At 37.0% G+C, this 21,613-nt stretch overlaps 2 protein-coding genes across 7 annotated transcripts in view; one reads left to right on the forward strand and one right to left on the reverse strand.

Moving 5' to 3' along the window:
- CEP83 (centrosomal protein 83) overlaps positions 1 to 17,696 on the forward strand; it is a 120,080-nt gene extending 102,384 nt beyond the window's left edge. For all 6 annotated transcript variants that reach the window (XM_019446438.2, XM_019446437.2, XM_053895437.1 and 3 more), the window contains 3 exons: positions 13,362 to 13,465; positions 16,389 to 16,578; positions 17,524 to 17,696. In XM_019446438.2, the coding sequence (XP_019301983.1) occupies positions 13,362 to 13,465; positions 16,389 to 16,578; positions 17,524 to 17,628 (399 nt within the window). In that variant the 3' untranslated portion in view covers positions 17,629 to 17,696. The remainder of the gene's footprint in view (positions 1 to 13,361; positions 13,466 to 16,388; positions 16,579 to 17,523) is intronic.
- Positions 17,697 to 18,921: 1,225 nt separating this feature from the next.
- PLXNC1 (plexin C1) overlaps positions 18,922 to 21,613 on the reverse strand; it is a 148,895-nt gene continuing 146,203 nt past the window's right edge. Inside the window, exon 31 of the mRNA XM_019446434.2 lies at positions 18,922 to 21,407. Coding sequence (XP_019301979.1) covers positions 21,303 to 21,407 — 105 coding nt within the window. The 3' untranslated portion in view covers positions 18,922 to 21,302. The remainder of the gene's footprint in view (positions 21,408 to 21,613) is intronic.

Raw genomic sequence — 21,613 nt, forward strand, 5'->3', positions numbered from 1 at the left:
TTACATATTCTGAATTTGGAAACCAAAGACACAGTTCCTAGACACCTATTTATGGTTATTGGATATAACTGCCAAATGCATCCTGATAGTTGGAGTGACAGTACGAGAAGTCTCCCAAGTCATTGCTTTCCCACTTTCTTGATTTCTGAATATTGCTTTTCTCTTCTCGTAATGCTGGAAGTAGTGTAACATTGAGATTAGGAAAGGGAATCTCAGTGTTTTATACTTGAATATAAACACTGTCTTTGTTTGTATTTCCTCCCGAGTGTGCCGCTTCTCTTTCTTTCTGGCCATACAAGTACTGAGCGGTGCATGGGTATTGGTGGAATTTCAGTGAAGTGTTTTATGGCTTGGGATGATCTTAGAAATTTCACTTATGGTTCCTAGTACTGTTTGAAGCCTAGAAGCATCTGAAGCCAGATTTTAGCCAAAAATCAGTAGAAATTATAAGAACTGATTTTATCTTTCACAGAGAAATGTTTATGTTAAGGTTTTAGAGTTATGCATCATAGAAACCAGATTCTAATTACTATTGAGGTTAGTTTGGGTTGACTTCTGTTGGAGCAAAAGTGACATCCAGTGGTGAGAGAGATTACCAGCTAATCATAGATACTAGTAAGAAGGGAAGAGGTGATAATTTAAGAAATCTGCAAAACAGCCTTTCATCAGTATTGTGACCTGGGGTGAATTTTTTCCTATTGAAATACCTGCCAAATGATGGGTGTGAACATCGGGAATATCCATATCACTTTTGAAAATGTGACCTGTGGGTTATGATTTGAAGTCATGGGAAATTGTTAGGCTCAATTCAGTGAGTAGTTACGACCCAGAGCTGTCTTACCGCGTGGGACACTTCCCTAGAGGCTTACAACTTTACATCAATTAAAGTAGAAAAATAGACAATATATGTGGCATAGAAATACTATAAAAAATCTGTGAGTACATATAATTTTAGGGCTCAGGAATTTTAGCATTCAGATAGTTTTTACAGATTAGGAAACTGAAGTGGTAGGTAGCCAAGATTACTTGACTAGTAAGATTCAGTGCCATGACTAAAATTTACATCTTTCTGTTCTTAATCCTTTGTTCTCTCTGCACTGTTACTGTTTTAGTTTCCCAATTTCCCGAATACTTGACTGCTTTTCTCTTCATTGTACCCATATGAGTCTTACTTCTCGTGGCAGAATAATCGCTATGAAGTGAATTTCTTTAAGTCAGACTCTTTCCATTCTAGTTAAAGATAATGCTTCTATATGAAAATTTTGGCTCTAAGATTATATAAATATAATTCATAGGAGTGCAATAGACTTGTTAGGTTCTTTAAATGACAAAAATCATAACTTTCTTATGTTGTAAGACTTAAAGCAAGTCACAAAATATTAACTGTAGAGCAGAAATCATAATCCTTTAGAGTTGCTTTCCTGTGAGTGGTTCTTATAACTGGAGAGTGGCAGCTTTATTTTTTTTCCCCAGGCTAGAAAAGATGCCTCATTGCCATCTGAGTGTGTTTCTTTACAGCTCCAGCCTCCTATGCACAAAGCTTATGTCATTTCTTTTAAGTCTTTTTAGATAGAATCTTTGTGTAATGATATTTCACTTTGTTGATTTGTTTGGAAGAACTTGGCCAGGTATCTTGAGTTAGGATGCCCTTCTGTGATTGTTGGCTTCTGTGTATATTTTTCTCTGTACATTGTTGAAGTGTGAGTAAGAAGAGAGATCTCTTGGTTTGAGCACAGTGAGTTGTCCTTTTCTTTTTAAGGCACTTGAGATGACAACTTGTTATTTTTATTCTAAGGTACATCTCTCTGAAATTATTCTTGGTTAAATTATGGTTGTGAATGTTTTTCGGAAAAGACATGAACTGTAGTCTTAAACTTCTAAAGTGTCTATTGAATATGTTGGGTGGCCTAGCATTCTATTATACACTTAGGGGAAAATAGAAGCCATGATTAATTCCTGCCTTTGATGACCGTATAATCTAGTTGGAGAAGTAAGATAACATGCAATACCTAAACAATACTAATAGTCACTCCCAGGTGATCTGTATAGACCCTAAAGTTTGAGAAGAGCGTCAGAGGGAAGAAAGCCTGAAGACAGGGAGGCCAGTTAGGAAGCTCTTGTGATAAAATGAGGTAAGAAGTGTGGAATTTTGGCTTGTGATAGAGGAATGAAGATGAAAGGTGACTCTTTAGAATTATTCTGAAGGAGAAGATTTATAGGATATGGTGCTAAAGAAGAAAGGGAAAATATGACATGTTTTAGCTGTGAGAGTATATAAATGGAGTTGTCGTAATGGAGTGAAGAACACGTGTCAGTTGAGTAGAAAGAGAAGGTATATTCTACTAAACACGTGTCAGATCTGAAGTATGACAGTGCATCCCTGGACTCGTGTCCTAGACTCTTAGGTGAAGGTGCTGTGTAAATAACTAGAAATAATGGAATGTACACCATGGGGAGCAGTAATTCAGATTAGAGATAAAGAATTAAGACACTTGAGATTTTGAAGATGATTGAGGAATAAAAGGACTAAGAATCGAATTGACTTAGAAAGAAGAACTGGATTTAGTAGAGGAATGGTCATAGAGGTGGAAGCTACAGTGTGGTGTTGTAGAAGCCACTGGAAAAGAAAGGTATCCAAGATAAATGGTTGGTTAGTATGATTACTGAAGAGTTCGTTGAATTTGGCTAGAAAGTGGTAAAAGGGGAATCCCAGGTTGGGTTCTTGTATTAGTGTTCTTTTGATTTTTCTATTGCTCCGTTGTGTTGGAATATTTTTAACACCAAGGCATCCACTTGGCAATCCTGTGATGGCATTGGACTGCTAAAGTCAAAATTGAAATCATTCCTTACAGCCAGTGTCCCCTCTGAACTCTTCATCTCTTTCGGTAGCATGTCATTCTTCCTATCACTTAGGCTTCAAACCTCTGATTGACCCCGAGGGCTCCCTTCCCTCAGATGTAGGCAATCACTCTATTGGTTTCTGAGGGCTGCTGTAACAAATTACTGCAAATTATGTGGCTTAAAACATCAGAGAGGTATTATCTCATAATCCTAGAGGTCAGAAGTCTAAAATCAAGATGCCCCTAGGACCATGCTCCTTCCAAAGGCTGGATCTGTTCCACACTTCTCTCCTAGCTGCTGGTGGATGCTAGCAATCCCTGGTGTTCTTTGGGTTGTAGGCATATCACTTCATTCTGTGCCTGTCTTCATCTGGTGTTCTCCCTGTGTGTCTTGTCTCTGAGTCCACATTTCCCTCTTTTCATAAGGATACCAGTCATATTGGATTTAGGGGCTATTTAATCCAGTATAACCTCATCTTAACTTGATTATATCTGTAAAGACCCTTTTTCTAGGTAAGGTCACTCTGGAGTGTTTTACCAACAGCCAATTTTCTAATTCTCTGGACACCAGCTAGGTGGGTGTCCAGCGGTGCAGTTTAATTCTGACACTACATCAGATTCCACAAGTTAAAGGGTTCAGTCTCACAAGACTGCCCCGATGTCAGATGCCAGGTTCCAGGCCACTTGTACTTCTGACCAACTGGCTATCAATTGGGGGTTCCCATGACCCCCTCCTCAGATTTGATGATTTTCTAGAATAGCTCACTGAACCCAGGAAAACATTTTACTTACATTTACTAGTTTATTATAAAGGATACAACTCAAGAACAGCCAAATGGAAGAGGTGCATAGGGCAAGATATGGAAGGGGAAGCATGGAAACTCCATGCCCTCTGAATGTACCATCCTCCTAGCTAATCAATGTGTTCACTAATCTGGGTACTTTCTGGGTCTTCTTGTTGAAAAGTTTTTATAGAGATCCATCTCCGGTCCCCCTTTCCTCTGAGAAGTGGAGAATGGGGAGTAGGGGGATGTGGCTGAAAGCTCCCACTCTTTTATCACTTGGTCTTTCGCATGACAACCCCATTTTGAGTTTTTTAGGGGCCCCGACCAGAAGTTACCTCATTAGCATAAATGCAGGTATGATTGAAAACGCTGGTTATGAATAACAAAAGACATGCCTGTCACTCAGGAAATTCCAAGGATTTTAGGAGGTCTGTGCTAGAAACCCAGGACAAAGACCATATAATTTTTTTTTTTTTATTTTTAATGTTCATTTACTTAGAGAAAGAGAGAGAGAGAGAGAGAGACAGAGTGTGAGGAGGGGAGGGGCAGAGAGAGAGGGAGACATAGAATCTGAAGCAGGCTCCAGGCTTTGAGCCATCAGCACAGAGCTGGACATGGGGCTCAAACCCGCAAACCGTGAGATCATGACCTGAGCTGAAGTCGGATGCTTAACCAACTGAGCAACCCAGGAGCCCCCAAATAAATTTCTTTTTATATTATAGTCACATTCTGAGGTTCTCCAAGGACATGAATATTTTGGAGACACTCTTCAACCCGGTACAGTCACGAGGGCCTGTGAATTCTTTCTTTACAATGTGTCTTGCATTTTTTTCCCTCAACTGTTTTCTTTTTATTCCTGTTGCTAAAGTCCTAGCTCAGGCTGTATCTTCTGCAAGGTTTCACGGTATTCATTTAGCCATATTCAACAAATTCATTGAGTGTCTACTATGTCCCAGGTAGTTTTGTTCACTGGAATACAGAAATAGAGACTGTGCTGAGGAGCTTACATTGTAGTGGGTGGGTGACAGAGTAAAGAAACTAGTATTTGTCAGGTGGAGATGTGTGCTAAGGAGAAAACTAAAGAGAATAGAGGATGTGTGCTAAAGAGAAAACTAAAGGGAATGCCTTTTAAATAGGTAGTCAGGGAAGGTTTCTCTGATTAAGGTAACATTGAGCAGAGACCTGAAGAAAAGGAAGGGGGATGCCATGTTTTATATATGAGGGGATAATGTTCCAGACAGAATAGCAAGTGAGAGAGAGAGGCAGAAGTCTGCTTGGTATGTTGAAGGAATACAAGGAGAGAGAGCTAGGTAGCTGGAATGGAGAGAAGTAGTAGGAGGGCAGATGATGTTTTTATTCTGAATGTGATGGGAACACACTGGAGATTTCTAAATTGAAAAATAATATAATCTGCATTATATTTTAGAAGACCCTCTGGCTGTTGTGTAGAGAGACAAAGAGGACTCGGGAAGACCACTTTTTAGTAGTCCAGGGTGAAAGATGATGGTGACTTGGAATAGAGAGCTTGTTGTGGAATGGTGGTCAGATTCTGTATATATTTTTAAAGTAGAGTTTACAATAGTTGTCAGGCAGGAAAAATACAAATCAAAGATGACTAAGATGTTGAGTATGAGTGCTTAGTTAAAATAGAGTGGGAAAAACTTTAGAAGGAACAGGTTTGGCAGTAAAATAAAGATGCTTTTGTTGGACATGTTAACTCTTTGAGATACCCAATTAGACTTCCGCAGGAAATGTTCAGTAGTCTGGTGGATACATGAATCACGAGTTCAGGGAGGAAGATTGGACTAGAAATAAAGACGTGGGAGCCATCATCACATAAATGGTATTGAAAGCAAAGGGATTAAAGGAGGTCACCTAGAAAGTAAAGGAAGAGTGAGGATTGAACTTTGAGGAATTTTGAAGTTGAGAAGAAAAGGAGGAAACTGAGAAGGACTGGCCAGGATGGTAGGAGAACCAAGATGGTACCAGATGCCAAGTGAAGAAAAGTGCTTCAAGAAAGATCAACTGTATCGAATGACATTGAGAATGAGATGATAAAATAGCAATATGAAGACTAGGAATTCATTTGGCTTTTTAGTGATTGTTGGTGGCTTGTCGAGAGTTGTTTGTGTGGAATAGAAGGAATACAAGCCAGATTGAAGTGGAAGATAGAGTTTGTCTAAGGGATTTTGTTGTAAAGAACAGGGAACTGGGGTGATTGCTAGGGAGGGTTGTGAGATCAAAGAGTTCTTTTAAGGGTGGGGTGAATTATAGAATGATTCAGTAGCAAGGGGAAAATTGATGATGCAGAAGAAAGGGGGGCACTTGCAGGGATAATATTCTTTAGCAGCAATTCAGAGGTGGAAGGCATAAGAACACAGTGTATCTATTATACCTGGAAAAAAGGCAAAATATATGCTTATGAATTTCTGATAAATCGATAGATGTGTGGAAATTTTCTCCTGATGCTACAGTTTTCTCAGTGCAAAAAGGAATCTGGGTCTTTGGCTCAGATTGTGAAGAGTGCAGGTGTCAGAGATCTGAGGAGACATAATAAGTTGTGAAGGAATGTAAGAGTTTGGGAGAGTGATTGGATGGGGAAATTAGAAGGACTGTCAGGTAACACAATGCACAGTTGTGTGTGTGTTTGCCGACTTCATTTAGTTGCATAGGTCCAGGCATGCAGTCTAGTTGTATTTAATAAGGGTCTGAGTTTTTCCAGGTGAGTTTGAAGAAGAGGGAGACTTGGGTCAAGGTAATGAGAATGTATGCAGAGAAATGATTATAGAGATAGAGGCTAAGGCATTCATTGGGTCTTTTATGCAAAGAAATGATTATAGAGATAGAGGCTAAGGCATTCATTGGGTCTTTTAGTCAACTAACCAGCCAGTGTTTTTACTGCATTCTAGCTATTTCCTGGCAACTGAAAGTGCTCAGTACATGGTTGGTTGTTTTACAGAGATGAGGATGAGGACAGCATTGTCCTGAACGCTGTCTTCAAGCTTATCTCCAGATGTGCCTTGTAAGAGGCAAACTTTGGAGTCTGTCACATACACTGATGCCGTATCAGACTTCTCAAAACAATGTCTTTTACTTATCAGTCCCTTGCTGGAGAACCCTTCAGGCAAATCCACATCCCTGTAGTAGTACACATTCTCCCTATTTCATTTCTTATCCATTCTACAAAGCCCTTTCTCATGATTTGGTACTTATTGACTGGAATTCCCTTCAGAAGTCCCTATATTTTGAATTACCTATAGTTAATATAGGGCCCAATTAAATGTGCACTCTGTGTGTGTATATATGTATGTGTGTGTATATACTTAAGATTTGGTGATGAAATAAAAATTTTGTATTACAGTTTAAATGAACAATAAAAATGGAGAAAAATAACCAGATTTTAAGATTGCAAGTTTATACAATCATACAGTAATGAAATATTAAGCATTTCCATCTGTAAAATGTCTACTGGGGTGCCTGGGTGGCTCAGTCAGTTAAGCATCTGACTCTTGATTTTGGCTCAGGTCATTATCTCACAGTTCTTGAGTTCAAGCTCTGTGTTCACACTGTCATTGTGGAACCTGCTTGGGATTCTCTCTCTCTCCCCATCCCTCCCCCACTTTTACTCTCTCTCTCTCTCTCAAAATAAATAAACTTAAAAAAAATGCTACTAATTGGACTAAAATACCTAAAAGGAGCATATGCTTTTGATAATGACAAACTAGGAAATATGTGGGTCAACTCTCCATATGAAAACTAGAAGAATCAGACAAAGTATTTAAAAAAAAATATCTCCATGGAAGGCAGTGAACAATGAGGAGGCCAAGCTCCTGGAGAGGTGAAAAATTGAGAGAGGTGAGCATGGCATGTGAGGTTGCTTTTTCCTTAGAGGAAACTGCTGATTCTAGAAGAGGGAGTTGAGAGGCTGAGAAGTGAAGCAAAGCTTTTGACAACTTCACAGAGCTTGGGGAACAAAAATTGGAGTTCAGAATCTGCCAGAGAGAGGATCTCAGGTCCAAGTATACTAGTGCTTTGGGTTGGGACACTGAAGGGGAGGGATTTATGTTTAGACTAAGAATGAAAAAATAGCCTGGCCCTTGCAAGTATGGAAGCGTAGCTTTAGATAATGTCAGTCCTTATAATCAGATTAAATTTACCCAAATTGTTAGTGTTTGTAGCTGCCTGCAAGAAACAAATGTAAATCTACTTTAAGGGAAAACAACATTATGGACTTTATTTCCACAGTTTTTAAATATATAGCAAAAAATTAAAAATAGGCATAAATAAATAAAATATAATAAATAATAAAAATATCACTACATACCTAGTAGAATGGCTAAAATCTGAAACACTGACTGTACCAAATCCTACAAAGATATGGAACAAATAGGAGCCCTTCTTCATTGTGTGGAATTGGAACATGGCACAGCCATTTTGGAATACACTTTGGTAGTTTCTTACAAAGGTAGACATAGTCAAACCATACCATCCAGTAATCATGCTCCTGGATATTTATTCAAATGAGTCGAAAACTTATGTTCACACACACACAAAAACACAGAAAGTTGGAAGTAAGCAAGATGTTCTTCAGTAGATGAATGGATTAAAAAAAAAGACTGTGCTACATCCATACAATGGATATTTTTATTTAGTGATAAAAAGAAACGAGCTGTCAAGCCATGCAAAGACATGGCAGAATCTTAAGCACATATTGCTAAATGAAGGAAACCAGTCTGAAAAGACTATATACTGTATAATTTCTATATACTATATGACATTCTGGAAAAGGCAAAACTATGGAGACAGAAAAAAATGCCAGTGGTTGCCAGGGGTTGTGGGAGTAGGGATGAATAGGTAGAGAACAGGAAGTGTGGTAGGGCTGTGAAACTATTCAGTATAATATCATAATAGTGGATACATGACATCATGCATTTGGAAAAAAAACCTGTAGAACTGTACAACACAAAGAGTGAAACTTAATGTCAACTGTGGACTTTAGTTCATAATAATGTTTTGAAATTGGCTCATTAATTTTAATAAATGTACCACACCCATGTAAGATGTTAATAGTAGAGGAAACTGTGAAAGGGGGAATATGTGGGAACTCTGTACTTCCTGTTAGATTTTTCTGTAAACCTAAAGCTGCTCCAACTATTTATAAATCATCATCATTCCGGCTACATGAGGAAATAAGATAACATCGAAAATCAAGAGAAATAATAACCAATATAAACAGACTCCCCATAGGGAATCTGGGAAATGGAATTATCAGATACAGACTTTAAAATTACCTTGTTGTTATATGCTTAGAAAACAACAGAAAAAGCTTGACAATTCCTCCAGAAAACAAAACTGTTAAATAAATGGCAGGTTTACAACTAATACACAATAATTGAATTATGAACTTAGTGGATAGATTTAACTGCGAACATCATCATCATCATCATCTTCAAGGTATTACCAGAAATCAGTGAAACAAAATATATAATAGAGAAAATTAAAAATGCCAAGAGCTGATTTAAAAAAAAAAGATTGGTAAAATTGATAAAGCCTTAGATTCATTTTTTCCTAACTGCTCACAAAATAGATAGGTATGCAGGTAAACACAGATGCACAATACGATGAACGGAGAAGGGGTATCACTATATTTCTTTTTCTTTTTTTTTTTAAGATTTTATTTTTAAATAATCTGTACACTCAACGACGTGGGGCTTAAATTTACAACCCTGAGATCAAGAGTTGCATGCTCTACTGACTAAGCCAGGCAGGGCAGCCCCTCTTATAGATAGTAAAACAACAAGAATATTTTAAAAATAACTGGTACAGTTTAGATGAAGTGAACAAATTCTTTGAAGAACATCTTAACAAAACCAATATAGGAAGAATTAGGTAATCTGAATAGTCCAATATCTGTTAAGAAAATGGAATCCTTGGGGCGCTTGGGTGGCTCAGTTGGTTAAGCGTCCAACTTTGGCTCAGGTCATGATCTCACTGCTCATGAGTTCAAGTCCTGCATCGGCCTCTGTGCTGACAGCTCAGAGCCTGGAGCCTGCTTCAGATTCTGTGTCTCCCTCTCTATGCCCCTCCCCTGCTCATGTTCTCTCTCTCTCTCTCTCTCTCTCTCTCTCTCTCTCTCTCTCTCTCTCCCAAATATAAAATAAAACATTAAAAAAAAAAAAAAAGAAAGAAAGAAAATGGAATCCTTAATTTAAAACCTCTGCAGGGAAAATGGCTGGGTCATTTGGCTTCACTGATAAATTCTTCCACATACTAAAGGAAGAAATATTACCATTCTTAACACAAACTTTCCCAGAAAATAGAAAAGAAAGGAAAACATCCCCACTTGTTTTATAAGGTTAGAGCCCAACACAGCCATTATAAAAGAAGAGATACCATAAACAAATATACAAATCTTAAATATTAGCAAACTGAATCCCATGATGTATAAAAATTGTAATATATCATGAAATGTAAGGTTTATTCTAGGAATGTAAGGTAGCTTAATATTCAAAATTGATTAGTATAACTCAACACTGTAACGAAACAAAAAAAACTATTGTGATCTTCTTAACAGACACATAAAAATAATTTGACAAAATTTAACACCCTTTCATGATAAACTCATTAAAATAGGAATAGAAGGGATTTTTCTACCTATAAAAGTCCTACATCTAACATCATGCTTACTGATTAAATATTTAATGCTTCCCTCCACCCATCCAAGTTCAGGAACAAAGCAAGTGTGTTCATTATCACCATTTTTTTTTTTTTTAACGTTTTATTGGAGGTGCTGGCTAGTATAATAAGACAAGGAAAAGAAATAAAAGATTTATAAAGATTGGAAAGGAGGAAGTAAAATTGTCATTCACATATGACATGATTGTGTATGAATAAAAATACAAATCTATCAAACTGTTAATATGTACAATTTAAAAATTGCTGGAAAAAAGGTCAAGTAACAGTTATTTTTTTTTGGTTATCCTATTATTTCTAGCAATTCTATGAATAATAACTAAATTTACTCATGTGAATCATTTTGCTATGCTTGCCTTCTTAGGCTATTACGTTTAACAACCTTTTTTTTGAAGTATAATTGACATATACATGTCAATTTCAGCTGGACAACATAATGATTTGATGTTTTTATCTATTGTAGAATGATCACAATAAATGAGTCTAGTTAATATCCATCACCATACATGTTAAAAAAAACCCGTTTTTTCCCTCATGATGAGATCTTTTAAGATTTACTCTTTTAGCAACTTCCAAATACACAACACAGTATAGTTACCATGCTGTACATTACATCCCTGGAACTTTATAACTAAAGGTTTGTATCTCCTGACTTCCTTCACCCATTTTGTCCACCCCTTGTGTCCTGCCTTTGGAAACCACCAATTTTTTTTTCTTTTTTCTTTTTTTATTTGTTTTAACATTTATTTATTTTTGAGAGACAGAGTGAGACAGAGCACGAGTGGGGGAAGGGTAGAGAGAGAAGGGGTTACACAGAATCCAAAGCAGGTTCCAGGCTCTGAGCTGTCAGCACAGAGCCTGACGCGGGGCTTGAACTCATGGACCGCGAGATCATGACCTGAGCTGAAGTTGGCCGCTCAACTGACTGAGCCACACAGGTGCCCCTCAAGTTCTTCTTTATGTCTTTGAGCTTGTTCATTTGCTTGTGTGTTTGTTTAGATTCTCCAGATAAGTGAGGTTATACAGCATTTTTTCTTTCTCTGCTTGCCATTATGCCCTTAAGGTCCATCCATACTGTCACAGATAACAAGATTTCTTTCTTTTTTATGACTGAATCATATTCCATTGTGTATAAGTTGCTAGGTCCTATGGTAGTTCTATTTTTAATTTTTTGAGGAATCACCCTACTATTTTCCATAGTGGCTGTATCATATATTGCTGGTGGGCATGTAGTTAATAGAACCACTTTAGAAAACTGGCAGTATTGGGGTACCTGGGTGGCTCAGTCAGTTAAGTGTCTGACTTCGGCTCAGGTCATGATCTCACGGTCCGTGAGTTCGAGCTCTGCGATGGGCTCTGTGCTGACAGCTTGGAGCCTGGAGCCTGCTTTGGATTCTGTGTCTCCCTCTCTCTCTCAGACCCTCCCCTGCTCATGCTCTGTCTCTCTCTGTCTCAAAAATAAATAAACATTAAAAAAATTAAAAAAAACAACAACAACAACTAGCAGTATTTACTAAAGCTGTGACTCACTCCTGAGTATATACTCAAGAGAAATGAGTACATATATCCACCAAAAACATGTTTAGGAATGTTCATAGAAACTTTATTCAGATTAAATTAAAATTAAAACAACTCTAATTTTCATCAAAAGAGAATGGATAAGTTGTATATTTATAATACGGATGACAACATAACAATGGAAAATAACTGTGCCATACAATAAAATGGCTTAGTCAATTAGACAACATATTGAACAAACAAACCCATATACAGAAGAGTATATAGTATGATTGCTTTTTTTTTTTTTTGATATGGGTAGATTGGTGGATAGACAGTCCTAAACTACCTGTAAACATATAAGTATATACTTATGTTAAGGATGGAAGAGTAGTTCCTTTGCCAGGGTAGAAAGTGGGAGGCAGGAGGCAACCTTTTAGGGTGCTGGAGGATGGCAAGCAATGGGAAGCATGAGAAAGAATGCCCAGTGCAGTATTATTTCTCAACTGGAAATAACTCAGATGGCCCTCAGTGGTAGACTGGGGAGATATATTAAACTATGTGATATTCGTGAGTACAATACAACATGTGGCAATGAACTATTCCTGTAAGCAATAACATGAGTAAATCTCACAATCTGAGTGAAAGAAAAGCCATTTGTAAAACAGTTGAAAAAGATTATGATTCTGTTCAGATGAAGTTCAAAAATAGGCAAAATTAGCTTTAGAAGTAAATTGGTTACCTTTTCAGAGGACAGAAGGGAATAGAGATTGAAAGGAGGAAGGGTAGGGGCACTTGTGGTATGGCCATGCTCTTGACCTATGAGGTAACAGTATCAGCATTTGCTCTGTGGTTTCACATTTTGCTCTATATTTACATTCTGTGCATACCTGAAAGGTCTATAGCTACTAAGTGAGTTGCAACATTTATATGTATTTTTCTGTAAAAAAAAAAAAAATAGCCTCTTGACAAAAATGAAAAAATAATTTTTTAATGTACTACTTTTGCATTATACACTGATTTTTCCATATTAGAAAATTTTCCCTATGTAAAGTTTAAGTTTTTTTCTTTTTAATATTTAAAAAGGCATACTTTCAAACTGAGACGCATCCATAATCTAAGCTTTCTGATCTTTTGCTGCTTTGGTAGCAATTTATCCATGGTAAGCATGCTTTTAATTTTTAATTTTTAGTTCTTTTTAAAAACACATATCTTTGGGGAAAATAAAGAACTTGTGATTCCTTATCAGGTGACAGGCAAGCTCATTAGTAAAATTTGACTCCTTCCTTTTTTAGATACTTTATTTGCAGCAGTTTAGTTATTGATACCCATTTCCTGGTTTGGCATCATATTTGTACGTCCGAAGCTTATTATCTTTGCAATTTTCAATGAGAATCCTACCTATTAATCTTTTTTCTTCTAGTATTCACTGAAAATACTTATCTCTAAGTAAAATTTCTTGTCGAGTAAAACATTCTCTCTATATTTTGTTCAAATAGGAGATTTTGTATTAATGTACTTGTTCATATTGTTTCTTTTTTTCTAGAGAAAATCCCTTCATGAAAACAAATTGAAGAGACTGCAGGAGAAAGTAGAAATCTTAGAGGCAAAGAGAGAAGAATTAGAAACAGAAAACCAGGTGTTAAATAGGTACTGTGTTTGTATAAATACATATCCCATGTAGTGACTTTAATATTATAGAGCTTTGATTCTGAGTATAATGTACTTTGTTTTCTTTCAAAATATATGTCTAGGGGTACCCAGGTGGCTCAGTTGGTTAAGCATCCGACTCTTGTTTTTTTTTTTTTTTTTTTTTGAACATGTAACTAATTGTCATTTTATTTGCAATTCCCTAGAGTAACAATGTTGGGCTTTTTTTTTTTTTTTTTTTTTTTAATGATTAAGTTAGCTAATATGCAGTGTGTATACAGTGTAGTCTTGGCTTTGGGAGTAGATTCCCATGATTCATCCCTTACATACAACACCCAGTGCTCATCCTAACAAGTACCCTCTTCAATGCCCATCTCCCATTTTCCTTGCCCGCCCCCCCCAACTCCCCACCCCCATCAACCCTCAGTTTGTTCTCTGTATTTAAGAAACTCTTATGGTTTGCCTCCCTCTCTGTTTGTAACTTATTTTTCCTTCCCTTCCCCTATGGTGTTCTGTTAAGTTTCTAAAATTCCACATATGAGTGAAAACATAGGATGTCTGTCTTTCTCTGACTGACTTATTACACTTAGCATAATACCTTCCAGTTCCATCCATGTTGTTGCAAATGCCAAGATTTCATTATATTTCATCACCGAGTAGTATTCCATTATATATACATACCATGTCTTCTTTATCCATTCATCAGTTGATGGACATTTGAGCTCTTTCCATAATTCGGCTATTGTTGAAAGTGCTGCTATAAACATTAGGGTACATGTGCACGTATGAATCAGCAGTCCTTTATCCTTTGTATAAATTCTTAGTAGTGCTATTGCTGGGTCGTTAGGGTAATGCTATTTTTAATCTTTTGAGGAGCCTCCACACTATTTTCTAGAGCGGCTGTACCAGTTTGCATTCCCACCAATAATGCAAGAGGGTTACCCTCTTGGTTTTGGCTCAGGTCATGATTTCATGGTTCGTGGGTTCAAGCCTCTCATCGGGCTCCATGCTGACAGCACAAAGGGCCTAATTGGGATTCTCTCTCCATCTCTCTCAGCCTTTACCCTGCTCACATACTCTCTCTCTCTCTCTCTCTAAATAAAGAAAATATATATGTTTAAAAGAATTCTTTTTCTTTTTTAATGTTTATTCTTAAGAGAGAGAGAGAGGGAGACAGACATAGAATGAGTAGGGGAGGGGCAGAGCGAGAGAGGGACACAGAATCTGAAGCAGGCTCTGGGTTCTGAGCTGTCAGCACAGAGCCTGATGCAGAGCTTGAACCCACAAGCCGTGAGATCATGACCTGAGCTGAAGTCGGGTGCTTAACCGACTGAGCCACTCAGGCGCCCCACATTTAAAAGAATTCTAAAACTTTTTGTTATATTCCTAGTTCATTATCCTTGTTATTCATTTATTTATTTTTTCTGGCTGAATATCCCTTCAAACCAAAACACATGCCAGCCATTTTGTTATGGTTGGGACTCATAGGAAAGGTCACTGGCTTTGGTAGCCAGGAGTGGTGTGAGTTCTTAATACTGAAACAAGATAGTTGCAACATTGCATAGTTCCCAAATGTGGCTAGAACTGTGAATCAAGATTTTTGATTTCTTGGTGTGAAAACATATTGAGCCTAAATTCTGGATTTTCATTTACGTTACAAACATAGCTAATAATCTGCATAATTAGCGTTTTTGAGTAGAGACAATTTACCTTACTGACTCAGTAGTAGTGGCATTGTAGGGCGTATTTGAAGTTAATAAAAACTTTTTGGGGTGCCTGGGTGGCTCAGTCGGTTAAGTGTCTGACTCTTGGTTTTGGCTCAGGTCATGATCTCACAGTTTGTGGGATCGAGCCCTGTGTTGGGCTCTGCACCAACAGTGCATACGTGCTTGGGATTCTCTCTCTTTCCTCCCTCTGTCTCTCTCCCAAAATAAGTAAATAAACTTTAAAAAATGAATAAATAAATAAATAAAAATTTTACAAGTTCAGCTAATTTTAGTGGTAGCCTTTCAGCATTTAGAAAGTGTCAGACTTTTCTGTAATGGAAATTGGCTGTTGATGTTTTTTAATGTGCACTGGACATTCTTGAGTGTAATTATTACCAAATGGGAACAGTTATTTTTTTAGAACACCTGAAGTTTATAGACTGTGGAGTCCATGCCAATTTCATAATACTGTGTTCCAAAGTAAGAAGCCACCAAATTCATTCTAAAACAAAATTCAATTTGCTACGTCTTCTATAACCATTAATTTTGAAATATTATCAATTCAAGATTGGGTGAGTATGGCACAGATCATCTAGACTTTTGAGTGGTTTTGAAGACTGTATTTTATTACTGGTGTGGTTGATGGTCAGAAAATTCATGTCCAAAAAGGTGATGATATGTAAAGGCCTGAAAAGTTACCTTTTTTATCCAAATAGTTTTCGCTAAAGTTGGGTAGCTTCATCTCTGTCATTAGCAACGTTTTTAAAAATTAGGTTGAACAATATGAAATTTCATATATTTGACCATATTTTACCTATAAAAACGGCAATGTCATAAGATTCAACGTAGTATTTTCTCTATTCCTATTTGATTCCTTCTGGAAAATAAGGCACACTTTCAGGATTCATGGGTTGGGGGAGTGGAGTACAAGTGAAAGTAAAAGTATCAAAAGATTTTTAATCTTTGATTAATTGGCAAGTAAAACTTTAAAATGAATTGATAGCCTGCAATGCCAACAGTTATACATGTGATTAAGATGTCATGTTTCTGTTTACTTTTCTAGATAAATAGAATTTTATGTATGTATTATATACAAATAAGTCTTAGAATTTTGAAGTCCTTTTCTTCCAATTTAAAATTATATTCTGTGAATCATCCTGTTTTTCAATACAGTATAACTGTATTAAAGAACAGAAACACTTTTTTTCTTTTTTAAGACAAAATGTTCCATTTGAAGAATATACAAGGCTTCAAAAAAGACTAAAGGACATACAGAGAAGACATAATGAATTTCGAAGTTTAATTTTGGTTCCTAACATACCTCCAACAGCATCCATCAATCCTTTTAGTGTTCAGTCATCAGCCATGGTTCCAGGCATGGACTTGTCGTTTCCTCCTCATATGCAGGTATGAGCATTTATGTTACAGAAAAAAAGTCACTAACATTTCTGTTAATTTTTACCTGTTTAAATTCAGAGTTAAACATTCATATCTTTCTTTACCATAGAAATGAGTGGGAGAAACAAAGTGGTTTTGAATCTATTCTGTCCTTTAGTGATGTTGCTAGAAGTGAAATCTACTGGGCAACTGAAAAGAAAAAACTTAATCCATGGGTCTTTGACTCACTCAACTGCTACTAAGCATTTACTAATACTCCGCACTATGCATTTTCCATATCATATTTTATTTAATCCTAATGGAAAATACTTTGAGGGAAGGGTGTTATGATTCCCAATTTATAGATAAGGAAGCTGAGTCAGAGGGGAAGTGACTTACCTAAGGTCATAGGTAATAAGTGACAGAGTTGACTATCAAATATAAATCTGATTCCAAATTCTGGGCTCGTTCTACTGTATCAGGTCCTTGAGATACTGAAGGAATCAAATTGGATGGTTTTCAAAAGATTAACTGTTAATAAGTAATTATATTTTATAATACTGTAAGCACCAAAGATTTTAGTCACTGAATTGAATCTCAGACCAAGTGCTTTATTTATAATGAATTGCTATTAAACTCCAGCCTTGTTGGAAAGTAGGCAAGTGAGTATGCCTGGGCCCTGAATTGGTATTCTTCTAATTTACTCCCTGGTGAGTTTTACACCTAGATAGGAGAACAGACTTTGTGTTTTGCTTAAGGCTAGAGCCTGAGGTGGGAGAGAAACAAGGACTAGTTAGTAGTCTGGCCCATACTGCTGTGTTCTTAGATTGCTGAAATGGTTATCCTTTCCTTGCCAGATCTTCTAGGGCCTGAGTAAAAGAGGCACCGAGGCTGTTGCCTAACAGTTCTTTTTCCAGCTATTTTTCTGTTTGTTTTGTTTTGTTTTGTTTGTTTTTCATTTTTGGTGCTTTTAAGGAGGAACAGCATCAAAGGGAACTCTCTCTACTTCGCAAAAGACTAGAAGAACTAGAAACAACCCAAAGGAAGCAACTAGAGGAACTTGGATCTCCTGGGGAATGATGTTCATGGAAGAAAGATCAAAAGGGATGAAATCACTGTGACTCAATAAAGCTTGAAGTTTTAACGTATGTGGCATTTAGATACTGTATTCCTGTTTGCCAGAACATTTGTGCCTCAAGAAAAGGTACCAGCTACATGATACATTGCATCAGTGTCAGGACTTTAGGATTATACTCAGGATAAGTGAAACATTAAAACCCCTTCAGAGATGTTTAGAATATTTATTGACAACTCTTTTGAGAATGTTAGAAAAGAAAAAAAAAAGAATTAGAGAATCAAGTTGTTAAATTATTTTATTAATTTCACTTGTTGAATTTTTTTTTTTTTTTGGCATTTTACCTGGAATATGCCCATGTTTGATTCCTTCTGCCACTTTGAGATGCTTGACAGTAACGGGCAGTAAACATTCTGCAGTTTACCGTATACAAGAGGTCTAAACCTCGTTCTTGAAAAAAAAGAAAAAAGTTTAAAGGCAGCATTAAAAAACAAAACTTCGGGACGCCTTGGTGGCTCTGTCCGTTAAGCGTCCAACTCTTGATTTCAGCTTGGGTCGTGATCTCACTGTTTGTGAGTTCGAGCTCTTCATTGGGCTCTGTAGTAACAGTGTGGAGCCCGCTTGGGATTCTCTCTCTCAAAATAAATAACTTTTAAAATAAAAAAAACAAACACGTTAAGACGTGTAAATATATAATGCTACCATTCTAAAAGCTGTGTGCATATAATTAAAGAACTTAATATTTTTCTACATTGTCTTTTAATTTTGAGCATACACTCGGTATTTAGCAATGTAGAAAAATCTCAATGTTATTTTCTATTCTAACTCAAAACCACAAAGTACAAATAATTAAATCCTCTGATTTAATTAGTTGTGTAAAACAAGGGCCATTCACTGTAAAACTTGAACCCCCTGGGGTCCCTTAGCGGTAGTGTTGCCTCCTACTGTTTGGGATCTAACCGAATTATTACAAATGTCTTATCTCTGTGCATCCCTAACCTCTTTTTAAGGAAGTCTGCTGCAATAACTTCACATCAACAAGGCAAAGCTCAAATCCTCCAAACTAAGTGGAATGTTCATTATCTGGAAGTCTTTAGGATCAAAGGGCCAGGTAGATAGTGGAGGAGCAGTGCCTAATATCATGTCAAAGAAACTGGAGTCCGTTGCTGCATTACAGAACTGCTTATTCACAGACGCAGTGGCACCTTGTTGCTGAAGAGTAATTTCCATGGGGCCGCTTAGAATTTAAAAAATCTATTATAACTAGAACATTTGAAGGAAAACAGAAACAGGCCACCTTTACATCAAAATGTTTATTTTTGGATATAGACATTTAAAACATTCATCTCCAAGTACAGCTGCAATCAGGTATACAATAAGAAATAGACTTTAAATCCCTAATACGGAAAAGGTAACAGAATTAATTTTTAAATGCTGCTGTAGACACTAGTGTTAGAAAAAAAAGTTTATAAATGAATTGTTTGCACCAAAAAAATATGCAAAGAAACTTGAAAATAGAAATTGTTTGCCATTTGTTTCTCTGGTTGCTGTTTAATGTAGACCCAGTGACTGATTGTCTTCAGCACACATCTAATTTGGCCATTTACTGTATTTGGCTAATGTGATCCAAGATGTGGTCTAGATCGTGCTTTTCACTGGAGGATTGACAAACACGCTACATACGTTAGTGAATCTTCACACCACCTCAGTGAGGTAGGTTAGAAATATTATACAGAAATTGAGGCACAAAGAGGTAAGCGACTTGCCCAAAGTTCCCAGCAGCATAGCCCCTGGAAGAGGAGGTAAGGCTCCACACGGGACTCTTGTGCCAGAGAGCTGGACAGGGACACCCTCACGTAGCATTTACTAAACACGTAGATAAAGCTGTAGCTGATCCTTTTCATAGCATTTCTGTACCCTAAAGAAGGGGAAGTCTTTTGGGCAACTCTCCTACCCTTGGCTCTCAACTGTCCTCCTGTTATTCTCTTACGAACGCCTTCACATCAAGACTGAGGCAGCCTCACGCGGGGAGCAGACCTCTCACCTTGATACTTGTAAGTAACCTATTTGGTAGTATTTTTGAGGTGTGTCCATTGGACCGACAATGGTCAAAAGTGATGGGATTGGGAAGGTACCTATCAGGGCAGTGACTGCTTATTTGATCAGTTTGTTGAGGTATCACCTCTTACTCTTTGCCAGATATTGAGGAGCAACAAGAATTTCATTTTCAAAGACAAATTCACATTCAACTCCTGATATCCCATACAGTGTTGGTAAATGATTTTAAGGACTATATGATGAGTGTTTTATTTGCTACTTGAAAAAATGTCTTTCCTTAATCTGGGATTTGGAGCACCAAGGGTAAAAGGTGCCACAAGGAAAGTTGAGAGTTGCCAATCACATTTTTTACTTTTAATAGGAAAACACAGTGGTATTAAAATTGGTCATGAGCAGCAAAAATTCAGGAATAAAAAATCAGCAATAAAAAGACTACGGTAGAACTGGACAGGGAGTTCTTTAAAAAGAAAGGCATGAGTAAAATGAGTATTTTGAATTCTTTCTCTTGCGAGGAATACTTTCAAAAAGTACATAGTAAGACTAAGATACCAAGTTGTATACTAATATTTTTCAGGCCTTGGGCCTCAAATATATATATATTCATATATAATACTCCAGTGTGAACAGCAATTTCATGAAATGTAAAATGTTTTTTTTTGTTTTTTTTTTAAATCACACACAAGTATTTATAACCACAGGGTTCACCAGAAATCTAAAGCAAGGAGACACTAAGTACAGAAACGTAGGATTAGGGGAGTGAGTTACTCTTCTACAGATAGTTTTGATCCAAGTTTTTAGACAGAAATAATGTTTTGTTTTTTTTTTTACAATAGCCAACATGTCCACTATCAAATACATTTAGTATGAAAAAATGAAAAAAAAGGGAACATACATCAGGACAAAGTGAGTAAAATGCTGTTGCATTTAAATAAAGCCTCCTCACTCTCCTTGCTTTAGAGCTCCTTAGTGAAACGGAGGTGAGTCTGATGGAGTGCAGTCCATGACCACTGAAAAACACGAGCCCTTTCAACAATGTTGCAACACTGTCAGTTTTTGGTTTAAAAACACACACACGCTCACGAATGCTAAGTGTACACACTACCAAATTCTGCGGTCAGCTTTTCCAAGAACTACTGGGGAAAGTTTCAATGCTGCAAATCCTCGAGGTTGCCCTAACACCTCCACCTTGTTTCCAAATGACTCAGTTCACATTTTCTTTCGATCATTGGCAGTGTCCCCTTTCTGCAGAGGTGCAGTGTAGTCACAAGTGCTACATAACTGTAGTTTTCAAACAAAACCACTTATATCATTGTGCTTAAGTGGAGACTGTAGTTACAATACTGACACTTGCTTACTGGCCCTGTATTCTCTGTAAACAAGGAGGCTGTTTGCAACAACCACTTCAACTCTATTTACAGAAAGGTTCCTACGGTATATGCACAGGCACAAGGTTGGTATGCTTTCTAAAAGCTGTGCATGTGCCTCCGTCTCTAAAAGACAGTGCTCAAAGTGGAACCTATGTGCAAACTTTAAAAAGTAACGACACAGAGTAGCTCAAGTAGCCATTTTGCTCCCAAGTCGTCTGAAGAATTTTGCCAGATTAAGCCAGTCCCCAGAGTGCTTACATCCACTTGCATTTCTTCTTTTCATCAAATAAGACTTTTACATGCAAGAGTTGTTTCTGAGCTTCTTCCAGCCCTCGTTCTCTTTCTAGTTTATTTAGAATCTGTTGACAATTAGAACAGTTATTTTAGATATTGTGATTTTAGCATTAGATTTCGATTTTTTGGGTTTTTTTTTTTTTTTTTTTTTTTTTTGCATTCCTGATGCCGTGAGTGGTAAAAATCTGTATGAAACAGATGCCAACATTTTCTTCGATCATTTACATACTCACTTTGCAAGTTGTTTTGCTAAGTCATTATCACAGGATCA

This window comes from Panthera pardus, unplaced genomic scaffold (assembly GCF_024362965.1).
Source record: "Panthera pardus isolate Hobbes unplaced genomic scaffold, ASM2436296v1 HiC_scaffold_6, whole genome shotgun sequence".
Classification (NCBI taxonomy): Eukaryota; Metazoa; Chordata; class Mammalia; order Carnivora; family Felidae; genus Panthera; species Panthera pardus.